At 37.6% G+C, this 18,232-nt stretch overlaps 1 protein-coding gene across 1 annotated transcript; it reads left to right on the top strand.

Annotated features, from left to right (window-relative positions):
- The first annotated feature begins 1,977 nt into the window (after positions 1–1,977).
- On the top strand, positions 1,978–12,090 carry LOC139741941 (alpha-N-acetylneuraminide alpha-2,8-sialyltransferase-like). Its single transcript, XM_071652511.1, has 7 exons — positions 1,978–2,224; positions 3,707–4,018; positions 5,584–5,731; positions 7,641–7,753; positions 8,758–8,850; positions 9,613–9,860; positions 11,115–12,090. Exons 1-7 carry the CDS (start codon positions 2,079–2,081, stop codon positions 11,339–11,341), a joined length of 1,287 nt encoding a protein of 428 aa, XP_071508612.1. The 5' UTR covers positions 1,978–2,078; the 3' UTR covers positions 11,342–12,090.
- Positions 12,091–18,232: the final 6,142 nt, after the last annotated feature.

The following is an 18,232-nucleotide window of genomic DNA, read 5'->3' on the forward strand; positions in this document are numbered from 1 at the left end:
ACCAATATCCTTTGTACGAAAGATCGTACATATCGTGTGCGCAGTGCGACAGGAGAATGCACTGAGAAGAACTGATACCATTCTATTGTATTTACATTTTGACAGCCACCACTGCACTCTCGGCTCGGCCGTCCTTTACCACGCATACTGTACATACTGTACCCACTGTACGTACCCGAGACTGAATCCAAGGCCCTCCAAGGCCTACCCACTACCACACAGCACAAGGTAAACAGTGCGCGTACCTACCTGCAGCCCTACACATCGACGGTCAACCCTGGTATGGCTTCTTTCTTCACGGGTTTCAGAGAGAACTAGAGAACTGAGGATCTCAAATTCAGGATCATGTTGTGATGTGCAGCGAAGACGATCAAAATCCTTGAAGAGATGGATGTATTCTTTCATATGACAGAATAGATCGTATATCTTCCAGTAAGTGGCACATCTTCAGCTTTAGTAGGAAAAACGTCCCTCATCTAACCGTTAGATTCTAACCTCGGCTTGGTGAAGTTGCAAATAATAATGGTTGCAGCACTGCCACACATTCATTAACGAGAAAATGTCAAGGCTATCGTGTAGACTATAATTTTAATGTTGATTCGCAAGTGCGATGATGTGATTGTTACAAGAGAAGTGGAATTTTGGAAAATGGTGACGTGACATGACAGTTACTAGGGTCTGAGTCTTGAGAGAAGGCAGAGCCTAGGGAGTGTTTTGGTGAGATGAGCTGACGCAAGGCTGAAGACCAACTACAACTCATGCATAAGATAACTTGTTTTAAAGATTCCAATATGCAATGCTCTTGACAAAAAAAAAGTGTGTGTGTGTGGGGGGGGGGGGGTCATATTTTCAAAGTTAGAATGAGATGTTGACCCTAGTCTACAATGCCAATGGTATCAATTTTAACCAGTATGATCGTTATGAAAACGCCTTTCACTATTGAGTACGATTCAATGAAAAATATGGAAACATGTATGTTGTAGGTACAGTGGGCCGAATGCATAAAACAAGCAATTGCTAGTAAGCAATTGCTTCAAGCAAAAGCACAAGCTCTTCTAGCAAAAGGTCTAGCTGAAGCAATTGCTTAAATCCATATGCATAACCTTTTGCTTGTGCCCATACCTTTTGCTTGTCTCGCACAAGCAATTGCTTGCGTTTTCAACAAAAGGAACATCACGCCTGTGCGAACACAAGAACAAAGGCGAGTGTGACAGCATGTATTTGAAAGGGCGTGTGTGTGCGAAACATTTCCTGACATAGCAATAGAGCTATCAAATGGCACTCATAAATGCGCACACAGACGCACACACACATCAGACTATACACACTCACGTACTGGCTGATTCCCATCACTGCTTATAGAGATAGCCTGGATCTGCCAGATCTCACGTGGAGAGAGGTCTCCTTGCTCTCCACCGAAGTCAGACATCTACCTGTTGTTCATCACATTTTGCGTGCTGACCACTGGACTTTCCCGTTGTTGAAATGAAAAAGTTTCTAACACTGCTAAAGAGTAATTTCTTGTAGATTTATACCACTCCTGCACAAGTGTTTTCTTTCTTGTATGAATGTGAAAATGATACTTAAAAGGGAACGTCCAAGTTAAGCAAAAGTTCACGTTCATTTTCCAGAGCTTGGAAAATCGTAAGCAATTGCTAGCAAGAACGAGCAAAAGGTATGTTTTATGCATACGTTTTCAAGCAAACGCTTGGTCTCTAAGCAATTGCTTGCGGGCAGCAAGCAATTGCTTGTGCTTGCTAGCAAAATCTTCTGCTTGCAAGCAACTGCTTGATTTTATGCATACGGATTCGAGTAAAAGGCTAGCACAAGCAATTGCTAGCGTTTATGCATCCGGCCCAATGTGTCGATGTCATATCGACTACTTACTAGCTTTTTCTCATTTCAGTTATGTAATTTCAATATGGTGTTGTGTGATTTTTGTTGGTGTTTCCTCATTGTCATCCCCAACAGGAAAAATGTGAAAAGACTTTGATTTACAGTATATTCCTACGGAGGAAGAATGATAGAGCTTTAAACAGAAACAAACGTGCACTGAAAGCTACACATCTTCATTCAGCATGATTACGAGACGATGGATGCGAATTTTGTTCGTCCTCATCCTGCTTTTGGCTTTGGCCAAAGTGTGCTTAAGGATGATCCAACAGGAGCCTCGTCGCAGTGTGGACAGCGACTTTGAGTTTGCTGCCCTCATCAGAGAACGAAGGTAATGTCGTGAGCACAACAGCACACAGACACACAATCAATTCAAACCTGCTCTAGCGACCACCTGTCTGCATTGTAGCCACCACCTGGGGGGGGGGGGGGGGGGGTGATAGAGATGCCCATGATGACCACACAGAAATCCCGCACAAAGAAAATGAGTAGTTAGGAGTTAGGAACCTGTGCGCCTAATGTGGCCAGTGCAGTGACCACAGATTTGGTTCCGACTTGACGACTGAAGAGTGTGCACAGTCAATGACCACCTAGCAGTAGCATGCAGTAGAGTGACCTGCTTATAATACATGCTTACAATACATTGTCTACAGTTGAAAAGAGTGGGTTATTGTTTGAAGGGGCATGGGAAATTAGTGAGCGCAATTTCTATGACCTTCGTCGGTGTATAACTGTGTAGCATAGTTGTGTACATTTAATCATGTGATATGTCTTCAATGACCACCCTGTCATAAATGACCACATATTTCAAAATTCCCTGAAGTGGTCATTCTGAACATATTTGACAGTACATTGTACTTTCTTACATACTGGGAGACAATTGTATTGCCTAAGTCATGATTTCAGTTTCATAGTGTATTCCAACTTTTTTTTTTTTTGTATTTCCTTTGTGCATGCCTCTCATTTGAAGGATTTCAACTGCATGTATAAAGTTAGTCCAAGGTTTTCTTCAAATTTGTTGCCATAGTAACAGCTGATTACAGTGAAGCTGCACTAAGGGCTTCCTGTGACAAACATACAAACGAAAAGTGCATTCAAGTTAGTATATTACCACAATTTCTGTCAGGTGGCAATTCTTATGTAAACATTGATATCACATAGTACCACCTCCCGAGTTCCTCTCAATTTATTCTTTAAACAAAAATGCATGCATAATGAAATAAATGAATAAAAATAAATAAATAGATGATCATAATACAAATTAAAATCATGGAGTGATTATTTGAACACCAGCTGTGTGCTACAAGAGACATGACTGGCATTGAGGCACACAGCTACAATAACATTGAATAACTAGGCTGGTCTTGAAGCACTAGAGAAGACATTTCTGTTTTCTTTTCAATAGAGAGATGGGCTGCAGAATGGCTTTGATACTCTCAGACTTCCCATCAGAAAGATGCATATGTATATACAAAGCAAACTTTTGCGGGGGGAGGGAGAAGGGACAATTTCTTTCGTTGGGGCACTGTTTGCTTCTACTTCAGATATATTCCATATATGATTATTATATGATACCAGTGTCGTAATTCTCAAACTTTTAAAGTTATGTTTTGATGAAATTATTTCTCTTTATTACTCAGGCATTATGTGTAAAACACTGATTTTTTTTTTTGGTAAGTTTGAATTGATTCTGTATTCACTTTTGCCTTAGGAAGAAATATTTGAAATTATAACCCTTTTGCTGTATATGTGGAAGAAAAGTCTGCTTGTTATTGAAAGTTATTCTTTTTGTGTTTTGGGGGTTTGTTCACAGCGGAGGAAGAAAACGGATACCCCCAGACTCCAACTATACAGACACAGTGGATGCCGGTGACAGATTGGACAAGGACCTCTCAGTTAGCGGCAATCAGAACATCAGTGGAGGCAGAGAGACATGGAGAGGGCGAAAGTTTGTTGGTCCCGGGGCCATGGGGCCAAAGGTTGCTGAACCAGAGGTCCTTGACCCTGAAGTGGAGGCCAGGCTGTGGATGGAAGTGACTAATCACTCGGCCCCGCAGATCGAAGAGATGAGAGCGCTGGCCAAGAAGCCGTGGAAAGCCAATATTAGTGGACTCACAAAGTTCAGGTGAGCACATTTATCTTGTTACTATAAAAATATATCCTTGTATCTTCGTCATATGTGTCTGTGAGATGAAACATTTGTAGGAACTTAAACTTAGAGGGCTTCACTGTTATGTAAGGTATAGATGCTTCAATGTGTCTTCAATGAACCCAGAACGAACATTAGTGAGAAGAATCAGACGCAGTACGTATGGAGGCAAAAATTTGGTTCATATTTTTTTATCGGCACTTTTGTTGCATTTTTCTGGAATATGGTTATCATCATCTATTTTTGTAATTATTCGTATTGTAAATACATATTCACCTATGCAAATTGATACTGTCTGTAAGTACAAGTATCGGGTCGTGAAAACTCCCTTGTGTTAACAATAGGCCCGATCTTGCTGTCGATAAGAAGTTTTGCCACAAGCAGAAAAAAAAAGAGACACAATGCAACAGAACAATGACAAATCAATGCTGTTGCATTCATTTCAAATGATGCCCCGTTCTTTTGTGTTATTGATGTTAGTCAAGCAGTTGCATTTCACACCAAACAAGAAGGAGTCAAGTAAAAGAGAATCCCACACCATGGAGAGGACAAATGTTGTAATAAAGGAGCTAGTCAACCAAAAAGAAACAAAGATAATCACAAGAAAGACTTAGAGGTCATCGAACAAAGGAACTAGGTCATGACGGATATACAAGAAAAAAACATAGAGGGGCAATATCATTATATGCTAAGTAGATACAGGTGAAGAAAAGGTGAGAAGTATGTATTGATTTGCCAGCATTACAAACACCTCTTTTGTTTGGATGGAACAAACACAAAAGAGAGTTGAGGCAGGTTTGGGATGAAAGGAAGTTGAGGTGATACAGGATATAAAAGAAGAACATAATGCATTGGGACAATAGCTATTCATGTCAGGACAAGAAAGAATGAGAGTAGTGAAGAGGGTAAGAACAGAGATGGCCATGCAGAATAAAGAAAGATTTTTTTTTTGTATGTGTGTCAACAGTGAGAGGGGTCACCACCACTAGAAGTATGTATGCAAGAAAAGGAGTAGACATCATTGACTCACAGCCCCTAATATATATTTGTACACCTAAAAAAATGGTATCAAAATGATATTTGAGTGTCAGCAAGTATAGCAACTTCCCTTTCGAAGAGACATTATTGATACCATTAGAACTGTAGAATGATTTTTTATATATATAGTTTCTTCTATTATTTCATTAAAAAAGAAAAGGAAGTTCAGGAGTTTTGTGTGCAGGGATATCAGTTGTTACTTTATTTTGCAATATTTTGCGCTTTTCTTTTTTTTTTGGCCGAAATACTGCGGGCTTGATGGAAAATACTGATTTTCCCAAATTGTATGACTACACACCCTATTGCAGGAAAGGTAAAAATACTGTTTTTCCACCTAAAACATGCTTTATCAGCCCCCAAATACTGCAATGCTGTTTGCAAGGCTAGTTTTCCTGTCTGTGTGTGTGTGTGTGTGTCTGTGTGTCTGTGAGTGTGCAAGTCAAATTAGAGAACAAGTGTACAGTAATCAGTTATTTCTTTCAACAATTGTTTTCTGTGTGTAGAGAGATGCTGCAGGACAATAGAGTGAGTACAGAGGATGTTCTTCTCTCACAGAACAACACACGAGTTGGAAAGCTCATAAGATTTGCCCTCAACCGCGATGCCTTTGCCAACATCACTAATGAAATATATACTGACTTTCTTCCAAAGGTGAGTCCAGCATTTTATGGCTATATTTACAAGGGTCATTCACACTGCTGTTGACAAATTGCTAAAATGTAGGGGGGGGGGGGAAGGAAAATAAATGCCTAAATGACATTTATTTTGGCGATTTAATTGCAGACCAGAGTGTTATTATTTTTTTTTAACTTTGCAATGATGTTTGCAATGATGATTTGCAATGAGTCAGCTCACCACAAAAAGTTTATAAATATTTTCACATGGCTTTCACATAAGTTTTTTATTGAAAAAAAGATATATATATATATATATATATATATATATATATATATATATATATATATATATATATATTTCAGTATAAATGTAGAAGTTGGTGAGCAACTGTGCCAAAAGCCATCAAAACATTGCCAGAAAAAATGTGGATAGTAGTGCAATTTTTTAACTTCTTGTAAAGTTTGCTGTTAGAATTAGCAATATGAAGACTCACTGTAGAAAAATAATGATGTTTGTCCACTAACTTGGTGAGCTGTTTTTTATGTCAGAGCTGCAGGGTGTTTTTGTATACTCCAGACTACAGGGCAAATAGCAAAGATGGTGTTTACTGTGGCAAAAACTCACAATGTTTCCTCTGGTTTTGTGATATTGTGATTTTCTAATGTCATAGTAAATGGGCATGTCAAACCATGCAATTTTTAAATGCTCCATATAATATTTCCCAAGTGAGAATAGGACTGTATTCAAGTTTATTAGAACAAAATCAACATTAATCAAGCATTTGTGGTTCTGAAGTGGCTTGCAACACTTCAAATGTATCACATTGGATGATGTACATCTTGCTTGGCAACTGCTTGGATTTGTTTTACTTTTTGATATTGTGTGATACTTCCTTGCTATTAGGTTACAGGACTTGAACTATACATGGTAAAATGATAAAGTAATGTACATTGTAGGAGGGAAAGGATCACTATACATTGTGGATGGCAATACATGTATATAGTACTGTAAAACAGGAAATTTTTGCATGCATGAAACTTTCGTGAGTTTTTAGACTGGCCAAGATTCACAAAAGTTAAATGCACACAAAAGATTTTTTATTCATCATAATGCATTGAGTGCTAGTACAATGCTGTACACTATACAAGTGCTATGATATGGTATGCATAGTCGTGCATTTTTCTTTTTGTTTTTTGAACTACCATGGTATGTGTGTTTAGTAGTGTACATTCAGTTTTGCTGTGTGTTTTATAAATTGGCCAGCAGTGTGTGTTCACAAATCCCTGTATTACTAGTACTTACAGTATACTCATAATTTTTTCATGGTTGGTAATTTGCAAAAATGTTGTGCCGTGAAAAGGGCAAGCAGCTCCAATTTGCGAAAGTTTCATGCCTCAAATATTTTTGGTTTAAGAGTGAGTCACAAATATTTTGCCAGAGAAGATAACGATATCAAAAGCATGCTATTTGATTAAATGGTGGTGAAATTTTGTAACTGCTTTGGTGTATCTGCTGTATCAAGTCAATTCAATTCAATTCAATTCAATTCAATATAGGTTTGTTCACAATAAAACAAGAACATGCAACTCAAAAGCCGAAATTGTTCATTTTACAAAACATGTATGACATTTAAGAAAAAAATACATATGATGAAATTAGCTATCAATATGACAAAAAAATACTGTTCAAGTGGTGAAAGGTATTGAACAGTGTTAAAAAAAGTACAAGCCATAAAATAACTGCACTAAGCATGGACTGGTTTGTGATGTCAAGTAGACACACCATTTGATGGTAGCCTTAATCCATTTGTTTTTAGTCAAGCCTCAGTTATTTTAATCAACCAAACATTACTATGCTTAACAGTAATATTTTTTTACATCAAATATTGCTACATCAATCTATTCATGATTAACATACTATGTCTTATTCATTCCTTTGTCAGAAATCATTGCTGTCAAAGATGGAGCTACCCCGCTGTGCAGTCGTTGGTGCCAGTGGGATACTACTGAACAGCCTTTGTGGAAGTGAAATAGACCATGCTGACTTTGTATTCAGGTAAAAGGAGGGGAATTTTTTTTTTCAATCTATCACTTTAATATTGCAGTTTAAAGATTTATTAAATACTTTTGTATACACAGTGGCTTTATGCAAGCTGTCTTCAGTTTTGTGTTTCCTTTTATTGAATATGTATCAATGCACTTGAAATATGATTTTGTCAAATGGATTGTACTCTTAAGGTTTGATTGCATTGTTAATCATTACCCAGAATGAAACACTTTGTAAGAGCCATTGATCACATGCATATTAAAAAATGTTTTCAGGTGTAAGTTGTCGGACAGAGTAGAAATGAATGGACAATTATTTGTATGAGCATGGTAGTGGTTAAAGGCTAAAGGTTGAGGATCAAAGAACACTGGACTTTGGTTGAAACTATTATCCATGAGCCGTAATATTCATGTTCGTATTATCTAGTGGGAATTGATAGGTATGATAGATTTAAACTGACTGAAAATTGCCTGAAATGACTGAGCTGAAAGGTAGTAGATCAAGGTCAAAGGTTACCAAAATGTTGTTGTATGACCATAAATTACCCTATGTTTAAATCCAGAAATAATGTTATTTGCTGTAATGGAAATACATAAATTGGAAAGTATTCCTAGCTAGGATGTACATGTGTAGGACCAATTCTGGGTAGACAGTAAAGATCATGTGAGTTCATCAAGATGTAAATGAAGGGCAGTATGGTAGATGAATTGATTTTGTGAGAAGTGAAGGCATACTAACCACAGAGCACAATATTTGCAATGTTCTATTTTCAGGTTTATTTGCTGGTTCAATGTATTAGCTACCTATGTATAATACACTCAATGGCTTTTACATTGCTTGTTTTCAGTTTCATATTTCCACTCATTGATTTCGTATGAACGATCGTAAAATACGATGTTGCCATTATGGATTTCACTCATGAAATTTGATAACATTTTCAATCATTATTCTAATCAGTGTGGTGTAGCATTGCCCAAAGGTGAATACCAAAATTTGTGTGTCATCCTTTGCAGATGCAATATGCCAACTCTCTCAAGTTTTGAGCGAGATGTTGGTGGCAGCTCCAACATGACTACAATGAACACCATGACGATAGTATCACACAGGTGAGCTGGGCTTGGACAAACAACATTTGGGAGAAATTCTAGTCCCGTGGCAGGATTTAAATTTGGAGTTGTTGTGCTCTGAATACACCTATATCTTGTAATAGCTGCATTACAAATACAAAAATATGAGGCTTGTATGAGGAGGTGGAAAAATGCAACGAAATGTTGCAGAAATCCTACTTTTTTTTTCAGTGAAACTTCATGTTAACCTGTTGAGGAAAAGCTGATTTTGCTGTAACACACATTTTTTTTTTTTTTTATAGACACATACATGAGTATACTTGGGACTCATCTTCTATGGGTGAATTGAAGGTGAATGCTTTGTCCTGTACACCTTTATCAGAGTGGCAACTTTCATGCTTATACTGCATTTTGGGAGAAGATTCATAAAGTTTCTCTTTCAAATGACCAGCTTGGTTAATTTAAAGACCTGGTAGCATTGCAATTTGTGGGTGGCCTTATTCATTCACTGTCCACCAGGGTACATTCGAAAACCACGAATAGCACCCATCAGCGAATATGTGCATCAAAGCAGACATTCATCGGTAGCGGTCAACCCCAGTCGAAATTCTTTGGCTGTATGTGTATTTACACAGAGATCAGTGATATTTAACACCTTGCCCCCCTGGGGGACCTCCAGGGTATCTTTTCATGTCATGAAATTTGTGAAAGTTTGGTGTACGTGAAAATTGTTGGTTTTACAGTAAAGTACGGGCGAATGATGAAAATGTATGCGGGCTGTGTCCACGCTATTCAATGCAGGTACCACTTCTTGCAGTCACTGAGCGACAGCAAGAAGCTGATCCGCGCCCTGCAGGCCTACCGGGGCCTCCTCTGGATGCCAGTTTTCGGCCTCAAGTCCTCCCTGCCCTTCAACCTGCGGGTGGTCAGGCTCCTCCGCACCGCCACAGAGCTGCCGGACCTCGAGGTGGCCATTAGTAACCCGGACCACTTTGCGGCAGTCCAGGACTTCTGGAGGGGCAGGTTTGTCAGCGGCAGAATCAGTACAGGTCAGTGGCAGAAAGTCCCCCCCCCCAAAAAAAAAAAAAACAACAACAACAACAACAAACAAACAGATAAGATATGATGTATGTTTGCATATTTTGTATGTTTATATGTTAACACATATGCGTTATACAATGCACCACCATTATAACAAACACAATTATAACTAAAATTTTGTTACAATGAGGTGAAAAAAATTCAGGTCCCAGAATTATAAGATGTGCCGTATATCTTCACATGCTTTATTGTTCGGCCACAATGAAACTTCGTTATAATGTAAGAAAACAGCCAATCTCATGGACTTCATTACAATGGGAGTTGCCTGTATGTTTGCATACATACTGTACATACACACATACAGGCAGAACTCTAGATAACAAATATGGAATGTGGGTGTTTATAATGTAAATATTTAAGATTGGTCAATTAGACACAGTGGTGTTTATTGGATTCATTCATCATTAGAAGGATATATGATAATGGGTTGTTCAAAGTGCATATGTCTTGGAATATACCAGTAGTCTCTCTCAGGACTTTGAGTAATTTTTCTTACTTTCTGTCTTTGATTTTATCTTTCAATTTACTGCTTTTTCTCTGTATCTATCTCCCTCTATTTTCTCTCTCTGAATTGTGATGTCTTTTCCTCACACTTTCACCGAGTCTTCTCCCTCTCATTCTCTTCTTTATATTATTTCTTCTATTCTCTTGCTGTGTCCTAATCTCTATTTGCACACACCGACATACACACACACACACACACACACACACACACACACACACACACACACACACACACACACACACACACACACACACACACACATATATATATATAATATATATATATATATATATATATATATATATATATATATGTGTGTGTGTGTGTGTGTGTGTGTGTGTATACATGTGTATCGTTGCTGGGGTGACAGGGCCTTGTATCTCAACTTCTGTGAAAATGACTTTTTTGGACTAATGGTCAGATAATCAGTTATGTGATGTCCTGTCCAAATCCTAGTTGTCTTACCCCAAAAATGAATCCACCATGGTTAGTCAAAGGAAAGGCTATCCAATTTGATATAGTGCTTTGGCTGCCATGTTTGTTTGTTTGTTTTTTTGCTCTCGTGAACATTTGACATTTTGTAGATACAAGGTCCTGTTGCCCTACCGACTATATATATATATATATATATATATATATTCATACATATATTTATGAATATATAGTATATCTTTTCTGTTTCTCTCTGGCTTACCAGGTCTTTATCTCACCACGCTTGCCCTCACAATGTGCCGTGAGACACATCTCTACGGCTTCTGGCCCTTCTCTCGGGACTTGAACCTCCGGCCCATCAGGCACCACTACTACGATGCCTACGAGGCCCCCCTGCCCATCCACAGCTTCACCGACGAATTTGGTAGCCTCCTGAAAATGCATGAGGATGGCATCCTTCGCATGCATTTTGGCCAGTGTGACAAGTCGTGAGAGGATCAATAGGATTTACCTTCAATTGTTAGGCCATGTACGAGTGCTCAAAAGCGAACCAAAGCGTACTGTACTACACCATATCATTCAAGATATGGTGTGTTCAAGCTGTGGAGATAGCGTATCTCATGACCTATTTGTGGATTCAAGTTGGAGGGGTCACACGTTTTGTAGCAACCAGCACATTCTCCTCGCATGCCTACGCAACATACAGGTGTTCCGAACAAAGAGAATCAACTCTTCGTATCATCATGTGCGTTGTGCTTGTTATGCACATTCTTCTCATACCAACTTCTGGTACGGTACGCTTTTGAATCACTGTGTTCTAGTGCTCTCTGGCATGATACTGTATGGTACGGTATGCTCTTGGAGCACATCGGGGAAATGATTTACTTTTGACACGGTGTGGTACAGTACAATATGTTTTAGGAGAGCACTCAATCGCACCCTAAGATTTCCAAGTTTTGCCCATGACAACAGACTCTTGTGGACAAGAGCATGGACATGATAATTCAGCAGTGCTGATTCACCTATAGGGTTTATTTTTCAACGATTTTTTCACTCATTTTTAGCCCAGCTTCAGCATGCTTTGGACAGTCTTGAGACACAGTTATCATAGAATCTCTGTACTTGAGCAACATCAGTTTTGTTTTCCTGTTAACAGTTGAAAGATGGTGACATGAAATAGTGTTTTTGTATTCATCAGTCTTGAACTATGGTATTTAATTGTTAAGTCCTAAAACTATGGTATTTAAATGTTACGTCCTAAAAGATGGGTTTCGTGTTGATGTAGCTACGGGAACTTGTTTATGGTTGTGTTTATTTGTTGTTTATTGACACATTTGAAGCAAGATGTTGTGAAATTTTATATTGGAGGGTAACGGTTTACCAGTTGAAATTGGAAACTTGTAATACAAATTTTTACAATATCATTTATACATGAATGAACCAGAATACATTAACGATTGCCTTTGGAGGCTGGAAGACATGATTAGCATTTAAAAGATTTTTGTTTTGTTTTTTAATATAAAAGATGCTGATTTTTTAGTAGTACTATTAATGACTTTTACCCTCAAAGGGCCCCACAGTCATTGTGTCGTACATCATTGTATGAATTCAGAGTTGGGTTATGTTCTCATGGAGATTCATGATGAGGATTATGGAGATTCATAATGAGAATTATGAAGTGAGGATTATTGCCTGAGTGTCTTTATATAGTACTGTAAAAGTGGAAATTTTCGCGGTGTTCAAATTTTTGTGCATTTCGCGCACCCAGAAACTAGCGCGAAAATGAAAGCACGCGAATATTTTTGCTTGACATGTGTTCCAGTAGCTGATGGCTTGATTCCACGGAATTAAAGGCACACAAAACTCTTCTCACTCAGCGGAGCGCGAAAAATTAGTTGCGCAAAAATATCCACTTTTACAGTAGATGATTTGGTACATTTGAGGAAGTCTTTTGCATGTTTTATATTTTTAACATGTAGTGTTTGTGAAGTTTGATTCACGTTGAGGCACTCATGACTGCTCCTGGCTCAAGTGGTTCATGTTTTTCTCTAGAGAGGGCAGCACTCAAGTTTCAGAAAATATCCAAGCGATTTTATCCAAGAGAACTCATAACAGATCATTGTTGTACATTCATTGTGCTTCCTTTCGGCAGTCAGTTGTTTCAAAGAAAATTCAATTGGCTGAAATAATAGTTAAAGGCACTAGACTTTCATTCACATAATGTCAGTAATGGTGAGTACAATACTACTAGGTAGGTGCTTTAAACTAGATGGTTAGGTCATGTTGAAAGTAGGGTGTACTTGTTTTGCATCAATGTTTTTTGTTGGCTTTTGCAACTCACCCCTGCCGAATGGCTCAGGTGAGCTATTGCGGTCGTTCACCATCCAGCATGCATTGTGTGTCGAGCTTTGCGCATCGGCTTTTTCTCATTTTCACCTTCTACTTGAAGACTGATGACATGATTTTGACCAAACTTGGCAGGGTCATGAATGGGGGAATGGTATCGTAGTTTGTACGAACGTTGGTTTGTAGTGTCCCCAAGGGGGCCCCTGGGGTTGGACCCAAATACTCCAAATAAGCAAATTTTCATGATTTTTTGACATTTTCATCATATTCTTTATGAAACGGGTGGCTAGAGATGGACTACCCTCGACAGGAATCGTAAATGGGAGGAATTAATCATAGTCTGTACAAATGGTGCTGATGCCCTTTAGGGGCCCATGGGGTAGGACCCAAATTCCCCAAATTAGATAATGTTCATCATTTTAACTTTTTCATCCTCTTCTTAAAAGTTGGTGGCCATTTTGGTTCATTTTTAATCTAAAAGGTTTAGCCTGACTAGTACTATTGCCCCAGTACTCAGATGTACTACTGAAAAGAAAGTGCTCATCAAAGCAGCTCTCCAGTTTGTCAAAGCAGACCACTGTATATGACCATTGGTGGACAGTTGCTCTTTTGCAATATGAAATAAACTGAAATAGATTTGAATGTCTTATCTTTTACAATGCATGTAAAATTATAGTCATTCCATCTTCTTCTCTTTTTTTTTTGGGGGGGGGGGGGGATGATATAGGGTTGGGGGAATGATGTTGAAAGTATAATATAAAATGAATTCTAAGAGTTTGTCTTTGTTCCTGTTTGTTTTTTGTTTCTTTTTTCACTTCATTGAGGTTGATGCAAAATCTTGCATGGTTGACCTTGTATATGATCATTAATTGTACATCTTTATACCAAAAGTCATTTATTTGATTGTAAAAGCCATTTTAACTCTTACTACAATTTTGAAGCTATCTGTGTATAAGGTCACAGTTTGCAAAGAAATGTGTTGTTACCATTGCAAATTTTGACATGCAGTCAATACATACTTTAGTGTGGCTAGTGCCTGTAAACTTGTGGAGATATAGATTCAGTATAATGTGAAGGATATTGACACACTCAAATTATTTTTCTATTCGTGTATATTGATGATTGATGTTTTCTGTATTCTTTTATTTTACATCTTACAGTGAAATTTGACTTCTTTTTAATTTGCCTCTTTTGAGTAAGATCAATAGTATGTGAACATTTCACATAAAAAGTGATAAAAGGGGTATGGTAAGATTTTGTGCAATTTCAGTATGTTTACAGCAGGTTGTAAAACTAATGTAAATGGTGACAAGATTAGATAATGTATTGAAAAAGCATCATCTATATCGCTGGCCTTACAGAATATCACCCCAAAGTGAGACGCTTTTATTTGAATGTGAAATTAGATTTCTCAAAGATCACATTTTGATTTGTTTGTCATGTACCAGTGCAATTTTTTTTCTAAGTGTGCCAATTGCCTTACAATGCCTTTGAAAGGGCCAGTGCCCTATACTGATAATGGCCAAAAATTCACACAGAAACTCCATGAATATCGATCAAACCCTTTTCTTTTTTTCTGCATTCATGCTCAAACGCTACTGATTCAGTAACGGATGGTGCACCTTGTAGTTAGAACAAATAATTTGTGTGTATTAAAGTCATTGAATAGTTTTAGATTCGATTTATTTCATGAAAGTCAAATATCCATATTTCAACATATGTTGTATAAGTCATTGAAAAGTCTTTAATGTGATTTATTTGTGAAAGTCAACGTGAAAAAATGGTCTAATAAGATCAAACAAATGAAATGGTAAAAATTTCATCAAAATAGGTGTATCTATTGAGAGTGTAAATGGAAAGTACAGTCTTGTATGTCTTAGAAAATAGCGTTATCTGTGGAAGGGACGCATGGAATAAACTGGGATGATGACGTCACACCTCATTAGTCTCGCACTGACCTTTACACAAGGCTTACTTTGATTTCCCAATTTTTCTTTTAGGTGAAATGAAAAAGGAGAAACCTCAAGTAAACTGTTTGTTGTGTTGCACTCAAGCTACCAATGACTTTTATGAGGGAAAGAGTTGTAGTTCCTACATTATCGACCAAAAACATAGTTTTCTAAAAGAACATTTACATGCACAGACTAGTGGGAGAGTTGTGAGGTATGACATCACCACCTCAGCTATGTTGCATAAAATGGTTGCAGAAACTATCACTACTCATTGAAGACATGTCTAACTTTTAAAGTTTCACAATTATTTTATCATCTTATCGAGCTGAGAAATTGTTGTGCTAAGTTGAACATACTGTCGCCAACTTTTTTTTAATTTTCCATAAGGTTTTAGCCGAAGAAAATGCTCCAGATTTAGAATTGATGTCGGCAGCGTTCTCAGTGACCTTAGTCGCCAGAAATGATGCCGCAACACGCTACATAGAATTCTATTGTTGACCTTTGTCATCTCAAGTCGGAAGCTACACAGTCATGACGTCAGATACTAAAGCGTAAAAGCAAAGTTAATGGATGATTCCTAGTTACAATGCTCCTGTATGTCATCGATTTGGCGTTTCGGAGGTGAAGTCGGTGTTATAGTGTGATACAGCATTCTCATATTGACCCCCTGAATACCGCATCATCTCATTTGCAGTAAGCCATTATACCACAAATTCCCCACCGAAAGTACTAAAAATCTTCCCTGCAAATTAGCAACTCGTCTTCATTGCATTGTGACTCCTGATTCCTCTCAAATGTGCTTCAGAGAGCTTGATTTTTGTATTTTTAGCTTTTGCATACATTCTTTCATATGCATCTCATGATTACTATCGTACAGCTTTTATGACCCTCACTGTATAGCGTTGTGAGAGCTATAAAGATGGAATCAATAGTAGTAAGTTGGGGAAAACATTAAAAAAAAGTGTGATCAGTAGACACACAGAAATATTGCATGGAACTTGCGAACTGCTGGCATGAACTGGTTGTCAACATGACGTTGTTCAAGGCTCAGTTTCCTATCCAGATTTCAAAATGCTATGTTAACATTTTTGTAGTTATTTCTTTTTCTGTGATCAACTCTGTCAGAACACGTTTCATTTCAATGTTATTAGTTCTGAAAATGTTTATTGTGGATGTATGAACAATTGAAACATAAGATGATGATGTTTTATTATCCCGCTCACTCAGCCTGTGAGCAGCTGTCTGGTTTATTGCTTTTAAAATTTTGTGAATGACTTCAGCCAGTCTTTTCTATATGATCAACCATTTGCACAGTTCTGTTCTTCAGCATCTCAGTGGGATTCCAGAGTCAGGAATTCTCTCTTGTGGTACAAATAATATTCTCTACGAGAACGCTCAGCGTTTCAGTATGTTCTGTCAGTGTGAATGATTGTTCGGTGAAGGAAAATGTGACGAATGTACAATGTACTCGAAATCTTCGCAAGGGAACATTGATCATAGTGTCAATAAAGGAAAGACTGTATGATAAAGGGCGATAAAGAAAGAGCTATCCTGCATAAAAGTGCCACACACATTAGAACAAAATGTCATTCTGATTGGTTGATTTTGAAGTCACATGCTCGGTAACATTGATCGATTCATGCCTGTCACTTTGGATTCGCGTGCTTTCTGCCATGTTACGTATGGAGGCAAACAAGAAATGCTAGTGCTGTAAGTATACGGTACTGAGTAGCTCTGTAGTCAAGACTAAAATCAGTGTGCGATTCCATTCCACTTTGTAGAGACGAGCGAGCAGGCATCATTCTAATTGGTCAATGTTCACTTACATTTGTCAAATCGAACTCGTGCATCATGAATGAAAAGTGAGCTATAAGATAATCAAGGACTAAACAAGCATTCATATCTATGTATATATGTGTGTGTATAATATATATAATATGTGTGTGTGTGTGTGTGTGTACATGTATGTATGTATGTATGTATGTATGCATTTATATATACAATATTTATGTAGCCTTTAATACAGGCGTTTCTATGTGCATAAATACAGAACTGAAAAGTTGAAATAAGATACATAATATAAATACAAACACTGATATGTATACAGCAAAGAGAGAGAGAGAAAAAAAAAGATTAATTAAACAATGTGGAATAGGTGAGTTTTGAGCATTGATTTAGAAATGCCAAGGCTGCACTTTGACCGTTTTGAATAATGATGAGAAGGGAATTTGTTCGAGAGGAGTGGAGCAATGACAGAAATAATTGCAGAGTAGAGGAAGAATGGGACGACGTTATAGTACGTTACCACATAAATGATAAAGTGAACTTTAGAGGCGATGTATGGGGGAGCCAATAGGAGTGATGGAATAATCGGAGTAGCGTTGAGCTGTACTTTGTATTCTTTTGTAGTAGTGCTGAACTATAGGGAGACCAGCGAGAAGGGAATTGCAGTAATCAAGATGAGAAGACATAAATTCATTGAATGGGACGTTTAGTGAAAGACTGATCAAATGATAATCAGTCTTTATAATACTTTACAAATGCCCCAAGTGATTTTATTTGACAAAGGGCAGAGAGCCCCAAAATTTGTGTGTTCTTCAAATGGTAATTGACAACATGATACATTTCTTGAGTTTTGTTCTATATTTAATATTATTGTACCAACACGTGGACTACGAATTACTTAACATATATTTATATAGAAATCACATACTTTTCTATCACGACATTGTTCCCTAATTAACATCTCAGATGGATTTTTTTAATGGTATGAATGTGTGCTTTTTTAAGAAGTCAAATCATCATATTACAATACTTTTTAATTATTGTATATGAGTATTCCAGAAGTAATGCTCCCCATGTCGTAATACAGTCTGTGTATTCCTGAAACGATACAATATGACAGAAAATTGCAAACACATATAATATGCACGTACAGACGCAACTTGAAACTCGTGCGCATCGCATCAACAGCAAAAATCACACGTCGTACTGCACACAATGAAGATTCAACACGCCTTCTGAAGTTGGTGTATTTTTGAATATCATTATCATTTTTATTGATAAACCTTTTGGTCTCTCTCTC

The sequence above is a fragment of the Diadema antillarum genome, unplaced genomic scaffold (assembly GCF_040938485.1).
Source record: "Diadema antillarum isolate AM-2024a unplaced genomic scaffold, OU_Dant_1.0 seq00000964_RagTag, whole genome shotgun sequence".
NCBI classification, from domain to species: Eukaryota; Metazoa; Echinodermata; class Echinoidea; order Diadematoida; family Diadematidae; genus Diadema; species Diadema antillarum.